Source organism: Phalacrocorax aristotelis, chromosome 1, assembly GCF_949628215.1.
Source record: "Phalacrocorax aristotelis chromosome 1, bGulAri2.1, whole genome shotgun sequence".
Taxonomy (NCBI): Eukaryota; Metazoa; Chordata; class Aves; order Suliformes; family Phalacrocoracidae; genus Phalacrocorax; species Phalacrocorax aristotelis.
The window spans coordinates 126,199,581-126,214,777 of NC_134276.1; the positions used below are offsets into that span (position 1 = coordinate 126,199,581).

Here is a 15,197-nt window from a genome sequence, read left to right on the forward strand (position 1 = left end):
GCCAAGCCCGCTGTATTACCTCTCAAAACACAAAGCAGTACAAAGTGTCCTGTTTTCATAATTATTAATTCTGAACAATAACAGCAGAGGAAAGTAGGCTGCAGGCAGAGGACTAGTGAGGACTGTGGAGGAGAACAGACAAACAAAGCACAGGAGGGCACAAAAGGATTTAATCATTTAATCCCATTCTTTTTATGACCGGCATTGGTAGGCTATAGGTAGATTACGCAGACTACGCAATTAACTCAACATTTGTGATGTACAGAAGACATTGAAAATGACCAGGCATGCTCTCCTGATCAAAGTCCCAAGGTTCCCCTTTGTGACAGAGATAAACAAGATTTTTGTTTTCAGTTAGTTTATTTTTCCATGCCAGAAAGGATCCATGAAGAATACCTAAACTAGTTCTGAACTCAAGTGGGGAAAAAATGAGGAATTCCTGACCCACCCGTTACCAGGAAAAGTAAAAATAAACCTCAGTCAGCAAACAGTCAAAAACTTACTTGAGCAGCTGAAGCAACTGAATCTGGGCCATGAGCTGCATTTCTTAGGCCATCATGTCCAAAGTTCGCTCTAATGCTGTCTGGTGCATCAGTCTGAGCCACTGCAGAGTTTGCTGGCCCCAGTAATGTTTTCCATTTACAAACTGCATCATCTCCTAAGATTTCCATAGCAACAATGGGACCACTCGTTATAAACTGGAGAAGCTCACTGCAAAATGGAAACAGCACATGGTGATCCGCGCTACAAATTAAAACCTGAAAAACCCCATATGATACAGTGGAGATGCTCAGAACTCAACTTGGCAAGGCCTTGAGCAACCTGATCTAACTTTGAAGTTGGCTCTGCTCTGAGGAGGGACTAGGTCATATGCAGACATTCCCTCTTATTGTGGTTGTAGAAAAAGAACCAGATAATACAGTCTCACTCAAGCTACTGTGTAGTATGTTAGATTTCAAAGGAATTTTTAAAAGATCAGTACTGGCAACAAGTGAAAGAGACCCTGCTAACCATTTGTCTGACAGGAATGATTCCTAGGCATGTCTCTTCTGCACAGCAGGATTTCAGGATTCCCACACATGACCTGCGTGTGTTCCCCACTGACACAACTTCAGCACTGCTGTCACGATGGATTGCTCCACTGGATCTCTCCCATGGATTTTGCCCAGCCAAAATCCAAAGCGGAAGAGAAGCAAGAAGCAAGATTTGGAGAGTCTGCAGGGGAGAGGGGACTTAACCAAAAAGTGAGTTATCACGTGCCGGCATAAGCAGAAGTCAACTGATTTTAATGGGATGAATCTGAGTAAGGAGAAGAGGTGGTCGGGAGCAGCCTGCCTCTTGTCCTGACCACCTCACTTACACAGAAAAAAACCACCCAAAACTGGAAACCCAAACGTTCTATTGAAATACTAAACAAAACACCAAAACTATAATCCTTTATCCTTACAAAACATACATACCAACAAGCCTGCCTTTTCACTGTGTAGTCTGGACAGAACCATCAAAGGAGAAAGGTGAGTCAATGCTTTTTGTACTACTTTCTTAAAAAATAGCTTTACACAATTATAATTGTTGATGTGTATGCTTCTCCAACCATCTTCTTCCTAATGATCGTTTATGCAATGATCAGTGGGCAAGAAGAGGAGATAAATCCTACTAGTTCTTTGCTAAAGAAACAATATTAAAACTATGAAAAGGTACATAAATATAAAGAAGCTACACAGGGAAAAGCTATTGGAACTTAGGGTCTGTTGGTCAAAGACTGCTTGTTTAGGATACAGTCGTGCAGCTTACACATACATGCACCCAAGAAAAAAGCAATTTCTAAACATTGTTTACTGTGCACACTAATCCTGAATATTAAATACATTTTAAAAAATAAATTCTTTAATATGAAAAACATTATTTTCCAAACCAGTAGAATTGCTATTTTTCCCTACTGTTCACTAGACTTACATTGACTAGTGAACTTGCAAACTAAAACTGAATTTAAAGACAAGTAATACAATGCTAAATATAAATGAGTCAGAAACTTTACATTTCACTGCCTTGAAGATTCTTGTTCTATTTGATTCGTAGTGCTTTATAAATATTTGTTTCTAATTTAGAGAAAAATCCTATTTAGAAGATGTACCCAATAGGACTGTAGGATGGGAGACAGGCACATCACAGTGGACAAAGGCTACAGTTCCTCAGATAATTAACATTAGTGTAGATAGACATCTGTGAAATAACACTACAGGCAAAATTCTTGCTTATTTATCAACATATTCAAGCAGGTTTACTCAGCAGAGAAAAGGCAATTCTGAACCTTCCTCTGATCTCCAACATGGTCAGACATAGCCTGGGGCCTTGTCCCCATGAAGGGCTTGAGTTTGGACCTACAATAAATCAGTTGTTGCACAACAGCAGCTGGCAGATCCCAATACTCAAGCACTTCATGATAGTCCTGAAACCAGGTCTTTTGATGAAATCAGTGCAAACCCAGGTTCTAACATGGCTAACGTGTTTTTTAACACAAGGCAGAGCTGAACCCTCTCCCTAAAAGAGGCAGACCGCCAAACCCAGAGGAAGGAAAAGTTGTTGGCACTTTCAGGCAAAGTAGAAACAACACAGTCTCGGGGTTATAAGCATCAATCTGGTCAGTTACGGAAAGACCAAGGTTTCTCGCGTTAGGTGGAGCAGTCTAGCATCATCAAAGTTTTACGTGTTGTCCAAGGGTAGCAGTACAGAAAACAACTGCCCATGCTCTCTTCTTTCAGTTACTTACAATCTGAAGTACTTGCGACCAGATCAACTCTCACAGCTCAGTGTTCTCCCCTAATTCTCATTACCTCCAAGCTCAACCCTGATCCTTAAGATGTTCCTTCCCTTGGCTTTGAAGTTTTACCTTGCTAGGAGCATATTAACTTCGGAGAGACCAAAGGCATTCCCCTGATATCACCAGGCTGAAAAGGGTGTGAGTTAAAACCCTGAAGAGCTGAAATAAGGATCTGTTCCTGTAGGAAGATGAACAAGGTGCATACTTTGCAAAGGGCTCCACTCAACTAAGACAAGTTCCAATTTACTCATGGTCCTGCAGTACCAAATACGGTAAATGAATCCTGTGCATTCAATAAATAAGCTTAATACATGTCAGGCTGAAACTGATATACCTACTTATAAAAAGGTTTTGATTGATGGTCTACGTAGAAATCAGCTGCCTCTTTTCTGTAAGAGTAAAAAAAAAACCATAGATATAGATGTATAGATACAGATATACACACACACACATATATATGTGTCTATATAACCCTCCCTGAAAACCACAATCTTCTGATTTTTTCTGGTCTCCATTACTCTGCTCACTTTGAGAAGCTCTCTTTACTAAAATATATTACCTGCATGTTTTTCAAATAAAAGATTCCAAGTACGAACAAAGGCATGGTCCTGTCATCTGCAATGGAACTTTTCACATCTCTCCCATTTGTAGTCCAAACTTAAGCCCTGTATTGCCAGAGGAAAGAAATAACCTCAAGAAGAACCTAAGAAGAATTTAATTTTCCTAACCTTGACAAATATTTGATCAGTCACAGCTTTCTCCAGCTTTTCGGTCAAAATGACCATCTGCTCACTGGAACTGAATAATTCCTAGTTGCTGCTTTCAGTTCAGTTTAAGTATGAGCCATTCAAAATCCAAAAGATTTTCATAGAGCATACAGCTAATATGCTTTCCTTCCACTTCATAACTAAGGCAGTTAACATGATTTAAAAATGATGCTAGTCACAGGAACCCTTGCAATCTCAAGCTTCAAACCTACACTGCAAATAGCCTAAAGTTTTTGCTTACAATTCACTATTTCACCAGAAAATCCTCTTCTGAAACGAATTCACCAAATAATTTTGGAAAGCAAATATGAAAGGTATGCAAAAGGATTAAGTATTAATCATTTCTGAACACAGAGAAATATTTGAGGGATATATTTCTGAAACAAATTGACCTCTACTACTCAGTTAAGAATCCCTATTGCAATAAATATGAAACTGTGCTTGTGCTGTATAACTTAGTTCCTTTTTCATTTCATCTCTCTCATTAGTTTTCTGCTTTTAAAGAATGGAAAACAGTGTTCATCTGGGAATAATAGACCAAACTGACACATGATTAAATGAAGAGACTAGAGAGCTGACCTGTCAAAGCAGGTGCTTGCCCTCACTTTCATATCTTGGCTAAAATTTTTACAGAAGGTATGAATCTACTTAACAGTGATTGCCAGACAAATGTCAATAATAACCCCTTTAAAGAAAGCAGTAGATGATGATGCTGGTTTGAACAAGCATGCCTGCAGAGGTCTAAGAGTAGAAGACTTTGGCAAAGCCATAGTTCTACCATTTTAAAATGGCACAGTCCCAAGAAACAGAGTATACAGTATCCACAGAAACCACAAACACTCAAAACATTATTTTATATATTTCCAATATCACAGCCTAATCTTGTATAATTGAAAATAATTATTAATAAGCACAAGACAAGCAGAAATTTTTGTCTAGCAATAGGCAATAAAAGTTCAAGTCTCAAAGTTTCTTCCCTTCAATGTGAGTCAATTCCAGAGCATGTGACTTGGCTCAACAGTTCCAGTTCTCAGACAGACACTGAAGTAAAGAACCACCCAACACAACACTTCAGGATCAAATCTCTCAGACCACAAGGACAGCATGCCAAAAAAAGCTGGCTTGAAAGACATTGTGAATTGTAAATCTGCATTAGAAACGTGACTGAACTCATGAACTGGAGTTGTTTGAGGGAGGATCTGGGACGAGTATCATCAAACATTGCTACAGGTGAATGCAGAGACAAGGTGAGGAAGTCACAGAGTGGTTTTATCAGTATTTCAGAAAACCAAAAAGGTTTTGAGGTTCCTGACCTCACACAGAAGCCATAAGAACACATGAAAATGGTATTATGTAATACTGATAGCTTTTCTTAACAAAGACATGTTGTTTTCTTAACAAAGACATAGAATCATACAATTTCCTGAGTTGGAACAGTCCGACTCCTGTCCCTGCACAGGACAACCTCAAATTCACACCATGTGTCCGTTGGTGTTGTCCAAGTGCTTCTTGAATAGCGTCAGGCTTGGTGCCGTGACTGCCTCCCTGGGGGGCCTGTTCCAGTGCTCCACCAGCCTCGGGGTGAAGAACCTTTTCCTGATATCCAACCTAAACCTCCCCTGGCACATCCTCCTGCCATTCCCTTAGGTTCTGTCATCGGTCACCAGAGAGAAGTGATCAGCACCTGCCCCTCTTCTTCCCCTTGTGAGGAAGCTGCAGACCATGATGCAGTATGAGATATGAACAGGTTTGGCAAAGCAGCAATGGAGGAAAAGTGCAGTAACTTTGGGGAAGTCCTTTAGGGTAAATTAATTATGTTTTCTTTCCTCTGCAACATGCCTTTTTTCAAATCTTGTGGCTCAATGAGATAAGTGGAGAACAGCGCAGGTTGGGGGGATTAGGAGGATGCATGAGTAAAATCTCTCCAACCCTGCAACATGAGAAGATCACTTGCTTTGCCTGGGACTTCCAGTCATTAAAAAGCAAACAAGTTTGGGTTCTGAGAGCACAGATTAAGACAACAGATTTACTGAGCATGAAAAAAACAACTGATTTAAAGACAACGCTGGTATAATCAGCAATAGAGTTTGCATCAGGAAGCCATAATGTGAGGACATATCAACATGTCAGTAGTAAATGCTGCTGAATTGCTAAGGCTATGGTAAGTCACCTTGGATGCATACAGAGACATTACGTATTTATTCACCCATACTTATTTGCACAGAACTTTTTAATACTTAGTTTAATTCTCTACATGCTTTCAGAAACCTACATGATTATGAAATTGATGAGTCTTCCCTCTATTACTCACTGGAATGGATCTGATGCGTGGAACAGCACAGAACAGCTTCAGAGAACACTCTTAACTGCAAAAATAATATTTAGAGACAACAGAGCTAACCTTAAAAATTCCTTACCTTGAAAGTACCATCATTTTGGCCTTAGTTATTGTAAATCCTGCATTAATAATGATATCAATTAATTCTCCAATCTTGGGCATTCCATCAGGTTTAATCAAAGCCAGTGTTCTGTGGGGGGGGAAAAAGAAGGTAAAGAGATACAGCCAACACTACTTTCCTTAGAGCATTTGGTGTGTGTGTATGTTGAGTTTATATTCAGACAAAAAAAAACCCCATCAAAGAAAGAAATTCTGCCACAGTCAAACATCCTAGTCCCAGTGTCCCATAAATCTCCATGTTGTTCTTGAACTCCTGTGCAAGGCATTATTCTGATAAGGACGAGCTTTGCACATTATCATTTCCGTGGCTTTCTAACCCAAGTCAGCCCACAGTGTTCCACCAGCAGTCATTATTTACTGGCTTCTCCCTTCATTCACAGAGCAAACAATTTGACCACTTCTTCCTTAACTGGTGTGTATCTCCATAGCTCCTCACTCACAGCTCTGGGTTAGAACACAGCTGATTTGTTAATGTCTCCCTATGCTTGCTCAGCTCCCTTTTCTCCTGACGTTAATCCATATACACATAAAAAAAGCTGTTAAAAATCCCTATTTAAAAACACTACTTAAACATGTGCCTCTTCCATAAAACTCAAAGTGAAATGATTGTTTTATTATTACTTTTAAAACACTTGGAGGCCTCAGTGAGTAGAAGGTCCTGTTATGCTTGGTACAGCACAAACACTTCATGGTATACAATTTGCATGCCAAATAGCTGATACTGTTAATAGACACAATAAAAGGATGGCAGAGGAGGTATTACGTCTCTTATACTGACAGACAGCTATATTCTAAGGGAAACCAATCAAAAAATCTCTACATTCTCCCCCACATCTTTGTTTCCAAGTACATCCTGTATTCTCGATAATTATCTTTTTATACTGTACATCCCCAAGGCCAGGACTGTTTTATCAGCACACTTTGCATAGCACCAAGTACACCATCAGCACTAAACATATTATTAATCAAAAACATCAACCACAAAAAGAAGGTCTGTAAAATGGCATTTTCTATTTGCATTCATCTTGTGGTGAGTCAGCTTCAGATGTGTTCAGCTTACAAATCAACAGATTTATTCAACCCTGTATCTCAGAAATTCCACATGTCTGACAATCCTAAAGAGCTCTTTCCATCTTTTACACTTTTTCCAATAATGAAGGCTACCCAAGATAGAATTTCTTATTGCAGCACTTCCCTTAATGAAAGGCAAATAATTGAAATAATTGCAAATTCCTCATTTTACATACCAGCATAGCATGGAAAGCAGCCTTTAGGTTAGCAGCACTATGTTCTAGCCAGGGCAAACGTGCTGAGGTTACAGGAGATGGATGAACTTCTCCTACATTTACTTTGAACCTTAAGCAGCCCCAGACTGGCAGGTGCTCTGGGAACAGACAGACTACCTATTTCACAGCAAATCTAAAGGAGGGGAAGTGTTAGGACCGGGAATTGTAAAGAGGAAGATTTGAACATATGCGACATTTCATCTGAAACTAAGGAAGAGACATAGATGATGTTCAGAGCTCAGAAACAGAGATTTCCTCAAGCTTCAGGAAGCTCATATACAGGCCCAGATCCGTTGCGAAATATGACACAAAAAGACTGATGGACTAAGGGTGTAGCCAGAAACTGCATGAGAGTAGTCAACCAATCCTGTGCTTCAGTCCACTGCAGTCCAAACTAAAGTTGGTTTAGCCCTGTCTTCAGATCAGGAAAGGCTGACCTCTGGCCAACATTCACCACAGTTTGCCAGCATACTCCATGCAGCCTATCGCCCATAGCCTGTTCCCCTCTTCCCCAAGGATTTCACAGCTCCACCTCATTTTGTGATATTATTTATCATATGATAGGGTGTACCACGTGCATCGAGGCACACGATGGGGAGCAGCTGCCTGCTTGACCAATGATACGTACCCACCCGGTCACACAATGCTTGACCTGCGTCCTGGCATAAGAGGTTCTCAACTCTGTTGTTTACCACGAGCAGTAAGGATCAAAGCACTGGAATGAGATCTCCAGTGCTGTTTTCATTTCCTCGAGGAATACTTTTCTGATTCTATGTTAACTACACAGGCTTTTTGAGACAGACTGCTAGTGCTAGAAATAAATCCTTCCTTACGTTTCTTATTTCAAGCTTTCTAGTAAAAGTGCAATTCCTACCAATATGTAATGAAATACTGCATTATGAAGCAATTTACCTAGAAGACTAACACAAACTGCAATGAGCAACTCTTACAACACCTTTTCTCTAACATCGATATATAAACTTTAACATTTTAGCGTGAGCTTCTCAGAGGTATGCAGGATGAGAAAAGTATAATTCAGGATGCTGAAGACTGTTTCTGAGATTGGATTTTGATTCATGTGCCCTATTTTTAGTTCTAATTAGGAATGTGTTTCTCGTGGTTTGACATGATGCAGTCTGCAAAGTAGTCTGAAACAGTTTTATGTCTAGGAACAAAGGAGAAAAAAAGAAAATTAAGGTAATTTGCTTACATTTTCAGAGGGGCTGTATGACAGTACTGCAATGAGTACTGAAACAACAGAAGATGGGCACTGATCAAAGGAACAGCACACAAGCATGATGTGGTTATGTTTTTGAGATCTACTTATCTCTAATAATAGGACTGTTGCAGGTACAGTAGCTTATGTCTTATAGGGGAAGAAACACTGATTATGTCAATGACTAGAAGCATAAGAATAACATATCCCCATCAAAAAAGAATTCAAATATTTCTGGTTGAGACACAAGCTTTCCAACACCGTTTTCAAAACTAGTGATATTAACTAACTCTAAATATAGTCTACTTAGGACATACTAGACAGATAAATGTTTACTTCAGGTTACAACCACCCAGGATCACAAGTGAAAGATTACAGAAACAGAAATCCCTGTCCCACACCAGTGATCCCTTCTGCAGTACACTGTAAGTAAGCACATGCTTACTTACCCATTTTAGTAGCTGTTTGAGTTTCCTTATGATACACTGGGAGGGGAGCAAGGAAGAAGAGCACTTAAATATGGCTGTATTTAAAAATTGGCCAAAGACTTAAGAAAAGTAGGTGGAGAAACTGAAAATCCATAAAACTGTCTTAAGAATTTTAGCTTAATTCTAGAAAGGGACTGTGAAAATCGAGCCTCCTTTTACACATCTGTTTTGTACCTCATGTGCCTAGAGTCACATTCACTTGCTTTACGGACAAAAACAAAAAGTCCCTAATTTGAAACACTGAAGATTTTTTTATATACATTCCTCAGTCTCCCTCAAAGGCCTTTGCTGAGCCTGTTGGCATACATATTCAGTGACCAAAGAATGTATTTCCAAAGTCAAACTAAATTGCTGATAGTCCTATACAGCACAAAGGCAAGAAAAAGATGGGGAAACATTCTGCCTAATACAACATCCTTAAAATTATTAATAGAATTCCAGCAACAGATTATTTTAGGAATTATCACATATTGCAGAAATCTTACTATATCTATTTAACTAATAACTACTCTGAAACCTGCTAGGAACAGGTCAAAAAGTCAAATACCTCATATGCAACTGTTTTGCACAAGGACTCTTAGTATGATCCTGTTTACCCAGTGAAAGCTTCTGTAAAGAAACTGGATTTTGAGGATCCCTTGCCTGTCTAACACCCTTTTCTCTATGTTCCTTTGGGCTATTCTGAATACGTAACACCACTTGCATATCTATGTTATCTTTCAGCCGACATTCCAAAAATGTTTTCCAAACAGCTGACACGTCATAAATTCCCTTCCCTCCTTTTGTAGAGCAGTACAAAAAATAATCTCCTCCCAGGACCACTTCATTGACACAACTATAGTGCTGCTGTGTAGACAGCAACCTCCCTTACAAGAAGAAAATGTCATTTTATCACAAGCTGCCTTTTCTTGGTATAACTGCATCAGCACCAGGGCTTAGGCTAGTTTAGGCAGAGTAGGAAATACACAACTATAAAAAGTTACATTGATGTAAAAACCATAAACAAGGCAGGTGTAATCTACCCCAGGCTCCACTGAGGAACAGAGAGAGTAGCCACAGAAGCTGTCCTCTGGTGTTCTCCACCTCCTTTGCTACTCTTCCACCATACCCAACCTCTGCTTGGAGAAAAATTACCAGGAGAACTCCTTCTAGAAAGATATTATGGCAGCCATTTCCACAGTAATGTTTTTGTGATGTTAAGACAAAGATGTGTGTTAAAACTTGCAACTCTTTCTGTATGTCTGGTTATTTACAACTCTCCAAAAAGAGTTCAAAATAAGCCCAGTTAGTGGGAGGAAGCGAGAAAGTAGGAGAATGGGGCTCACTGGAACATTACACCTAAGAAAATATTCTGTGAGGTTTTGTTTGTTTTTTGTTTTTTTTTTCAAAAAAAAGCTTCAGCAAATTATCAAAATGTATTAATTTGCAAATTCAGAGATTCCCTGCACTGCAGTCAAACCATATTTAAACTCCTTGTTAATTAATCTTATTGTCATTTTATTAAGTCTCTCCTGATATTTTTGTTCTTGGGTGGCCTCTTAAAGTCTTTTCCAAAGCGAGACTTTCAATCAAAAAGAGATGGTGAGTCTTATCATCATCCATTGTAAATGAAATTTGTGTTGACAAACAAGCCTACAGGTTTTACTGACATTCTCACCGTATACTTCTTGTCCTCATGCACACAAAGTTTAGGACATGCTGAAAAAATTCTCAGAAAAAATCCTCCATAGCCAGGAAAAAAAAAAAAAAAAAAAATGGAGAATGGGAATGGGCCCCTCTCACTCCTGTTCCTACTGTTTGCAGTTATTATTCCTAACACAGAATAGATCTGATTGGTAAGGCACTAGGCTTCTGCACAGATCCCAGAAAAACAGGTGCTAGTTTTGGAAGAACCAGGCCTGTCGAGCCCAGCACACATCAGGGTTACCATATTAATTCTGCCCCAAGAGAATCCACAAATCACAAGAATCCTACTGCTGCCTGCCCCGGAGGAGTAACAAAACTGAACAGGACCCCCTGTTTTCCTCCTCCCCCTCTTCTATCCCAGGAGACCTAGAGGAGGCTGCAGCGGACACCACGGAAAAGCTGTCCTTGAAGATTTATCAGGTAACAATGGCAGTCATGTTTTTGCCCACAAGCACGGGACACTCTGCTTCTCTCCAGCTTCTATCTATCTCCTCCTCTCCCCATAGTACATAAAACTTAACTCATTTCCAGCAAAGAACAACTACTTTGAAATCCCAACCACAAAGGAAGGTTTCAAAAAACATGCTTTCTTACCTCTCTCTGCGGCTCCCTAGCTTGCGGGCTGTATATTGATCCGCATAGTCCACTAAGGACAGATGACGGGAAAACACAGTAATTTTGTTGCCCACAAATAAATCCTCAAGGTGTAAGCTCTCATACTTGGTGCGCTTCAGAAAGGTGCGATGGTTCTTCACATCATACTGCAGAGAAAAGAAGATTAAAATCTACCGTAGCAAGAAACTTAAGCTATGGGCAAACTCAAAATAATTTTTACTCTACATTCAGAAATTTCCATTGTTAATGGATTGAATCTTATCACTAAAATGATTTAATTCCTAACCCTTTGAACTTACAGGTGTATCAGGAAAGCTTAGAAGACTAAACAACAATTACAAGTTTTTGCCATTTAAATAGACTCAGGCTGACAACAATCTTTGCATTTTTTACTTTCTCATTTGCTTGTGCTAATTCAAGCTGTAATAAATGGTTCAGGTGCCTAGTGGATACCTCTGCCCAGTCTCACTGAGAGTTCCCCCTAGCAGATCTATGCTGTTTCACAGACCAATGGCTCACACCAGGAATGATCAAGATACACACTGTGACAGGTCTCCTCTTCAGGGCATCGTTCCAGTGATACTATGCTTTATTTGACTGCATAAAACTCAGAATTAGGGACGGATGGATGATTGCAACACTAGGTTGAGATGTTCTCACTGCCTAGAGCTGCAAGCTCAAAAGCCTGTCAAGACAATCAGCTATGTATCATAATTCTAAGAGAGAAGCAAGACATTAATGTGTATATTTCTGGGTGGGCTGGTAAAGCACAAAAGGCAACCTGCTGAACAGTTTATTCACTGCATGTAGATATTACAGATGCCTTCAGTTTCCTGGGGGAGTGGAATCCTATGAAAGGCAGAATTTTGTCCTCCTCAAGCCAAACTTCCCCTTCTCTGTCTTGAGTTACATGTCCTGTCCTCCACTGCAATGATATATAGGCTGGAATAGCATTAAAAGAAAGAACATCATTCCCACTTTTGGAGGAAAAAATTTAGGAGCAAAACTACATACTTCTCCATGTTCTGAAATGTGTGAATACATTTCTCTCCTGTTAGAAGGCTAGAGGAATTCTAAGTTTTTCTAGAATAGCCAAAACTTTGCAGATCAGAGAATATAATTTGTTTTGATACTTCCTTCTGCTAAGGCAAGATTACAAGTAAGAATCCTTCCCTGCTGAAATGTCTTTAGCCCCTCGCAACGCACTCCTAAGTGTCTTCTATCCAAGTGCAGTAGGGAATGAAATGACAACATGCTGGGGCGGGGGCGAAATCACTTGAATTCAGCTACTTGTTTTTTCCTGGACTTTGCCAGGAAGCCTATTAACTGTCTCGACCATATTCAAATTCTTCAATATCTTGACTAAAAATCTGAACATTTCCTTGGTTATTTCACTAAGAGTTGCTAGAAAGGTACCCCGAGCTGCTTCTCTCTTCTCAAGCAGAAAACAAAGGTGGGGGGAGGCCTGTGTTAAAGAATTCTTCTTTGGAGTGCAATTTTGGATCTGTTTAAAAGACCTTTTTATAAAGTGAATTATAAGCCACAGCAGAAGAAATGTAAGACAGTTTGGACTGTCCCCTTTCTGCCCATGTACATGTAGAAGTAAATTACCCAAAACAAAATAGTTCTCTGCTAAGAATCTGTCCTTTTTAAAGGTTTCTTCTCTGCTTTTAGGAAAACTCCTGTAGAAAGAAAAGTTGTTCAGGCTTTAAGAATTCCCCATGAGAATTATTAACTATGGAAAATTCAGGGAATGGGACATCTCTTTGTCAAGAGATCCAGTTTGATCATAAGAGCTGCTTTCTGTGCTTGGACAAAAACTTACGCTGTCTTCTGGCTGCAAAGCAAGCTGAAAACTTGTCTCATTATTCCCACTGTCATTTTTCTTCACAGGAATCAAGACATGAAGGACTGAGAAAGTAAAGGAAAGCTGAGGACTTTACATAACACAAGCCTTCCACAGCTCTGCTCCACCCTCAGCCGAGGTTTGTACTAAAGGAGAGCTATTGTCAGGGAAGTAGGAAAGGGGATGAAACACCTTTCTCATAAGCAGGAAGAAACTGGCTCATATTCATTACCTCCCTCGTCCTCAGATACTTTAGAGGTAAGAGTGGGCTGTCATCTCCTCAGGAAGATACCAAAAGATACAGAAGAATTAGGCAGTAATAAAGAATCAATCACCAAATTCTGCAGAAATAATAAAAAAAAAAAATCCAGACGAAAATGCTACATTTAATCTCTGTCCACAAACTCACCCCCAAAAGTGATTTTGAGATATTCTTTCTATAGAGATGTTACATGCATCTTTTCTTTCTAAACTCCTGTCCTGATCACACACAGTCCATAAACACTGATGACTTGTACACACCATACTAGCTTAACCTAAAAGCACTCTAGCAAAATGCAAAGTCTACCAAGCCAGAGATATTTAATGCTAAATGCATTAAGAAGCTCAAGAGCTTGAAAGCTTTTGATTTTCAGACGTCTAGGTGAAACGAAAAACAATTTTGCCAGCCTACACATGGCTGTGTAGGAAGATTATTACAGCTCCTGACTGATTAGCTAAACTGTCTCTGGGAAATAAAAAAATTAAAATCCTCACATTTTGACAACTGCGCATACACAGACATCATGCAAAGAACCAACTTAAAACGGACAACATCATGATAGAGTTTGTTTAAAAGAGACTATTAGTAAAAAGTGTGTCTCCTCACACAGGTGGCTACCACGGTTTCCGTGATTCCTAAGTGCAAATATCCAAATCTAGGCTATTTTCAGACCCTTAGGTCTTCATTAACAATCAGAAAAGCCTAGTCCAAACCATTCACTCATTCCTAAAAGGAAGCACAAACCATTGGTTGGTTTATTAGGATTATCTTTACAGTACATATTACATTTTTATATATATGCCTGCTCCTGTAAAGTGTTCGTTTTAACCTGCTATCAATAAACAATGGGGATTAGCTGTACAAACCACAAGTCAGAAAGGTCTGTGCAAGCACCACTGATGGAAAGTTTAGATCCCACTGTCTGAAACATCCCTCCTTTCATTAAAACCAAATTAGGAGCAATTTACCATTTCCTCTACTTTGATAAGACTCTTTCACATTTCACTCTTCAGAAGCTTCTAGGATTCCTGCTGAAGCATATTCCCCTGTTTGGAATCAGCTTCAATTTTTGTTTCTCAAGCAGTAAGTCAGTGTAGCTGAGTTTCAATTCTGAAACCCTAGCAGAGATTGAATGAAGACATATTTGTGAAAATTAAGTACTCCATGCCAAAGCAAGCTTTAAGAAAAAAAAAAAAAAATCATAAATGTGGAAGCTCTTCCTTCCACATGCTTCACTGTCAACTTGTATTTTTGCTTTTCTTTTAGTTTTAGAAACAGAGCAAGATATGTCTTAAATTACATTTTCATTACCTTGAAAATTAATAGGCATAGACAGTAGCTTGCCATTTTACAAACTCTTTAATTGGATATTACACTTATGGCAATAGATTTTTTTTATTTTATTCTCACCATTTCAACTGATCCATCTTTTGGATAATACAGAAGTTCATAACGCCGGAAGAGTGAGGCATTTGGGTCATACCATTCAGCAGTAAATGCAAATCTATCATCTTGACTCTGGAAAAAGAAAAGGGGGGGAAAGGGCTGTTACAGAAAGCATACATGTTTTATATGTAAAAACACACAAATAAAAAACTTCCTTGCATTTGTAATCAGAAGAGTTAAAAAAAAAAATCATTAGTAAATGCATTTACACACTCTGCGTATCACCTTCTGCTTACCACAGACGGTGACGTCTTTCCGCGTGTTAGCTATCATCTTTTAAGCATGATGGAAACAGCATGGCAGTTT

The 15,197-nt window shown here is 39.2% G+C and overlaps 1 protein-coding gene across 5 annotated transcripts in view; it reads right to left on the bottom strand.

Annotated features, from left to right (window-relative positions):
- NME7 (NME/NM23 family member 7) overlaps nt 1–15,197 on the bottom strand; it is a 100,463-nt gene that overhangs the window by 59,574 nt on the left and 25,692 nt on the right. For 4 of the 5 annotated variants that reach the window (XR_012662569.1, XM_075105942.1, XM_075105910.1 and 1 more), the window contains exons 2-6: nt 14,856–14,963; nt 11,317–11,483; nt 6,006–6,116; nt 3,160–3,210; nt 504–711 (exon numbers count right to left, since the gene is read on the bottom strand). Coding sequence is in view for 4 of the 5 variants with exons in the window: in XM_075105942.1 (XP_074962043.1) it covers nt 504–711; nt 3,160–3,210; nt 6,006–6,116; nt 11,317–11,483; nt 14,856–14,963 (645 nt within the window). In the remaining variant the exon portion in view is untranslated. The remainder of the gene's footprint in view (nt 1–503; nt 712–3,159; nt 3,211–6,005; nt 6,117–11,316; nt 11,484–14,855; nt 14,964–15,197) is intronic. The other variant, XM_075105924.1, reaches the window with a different exon arrangement.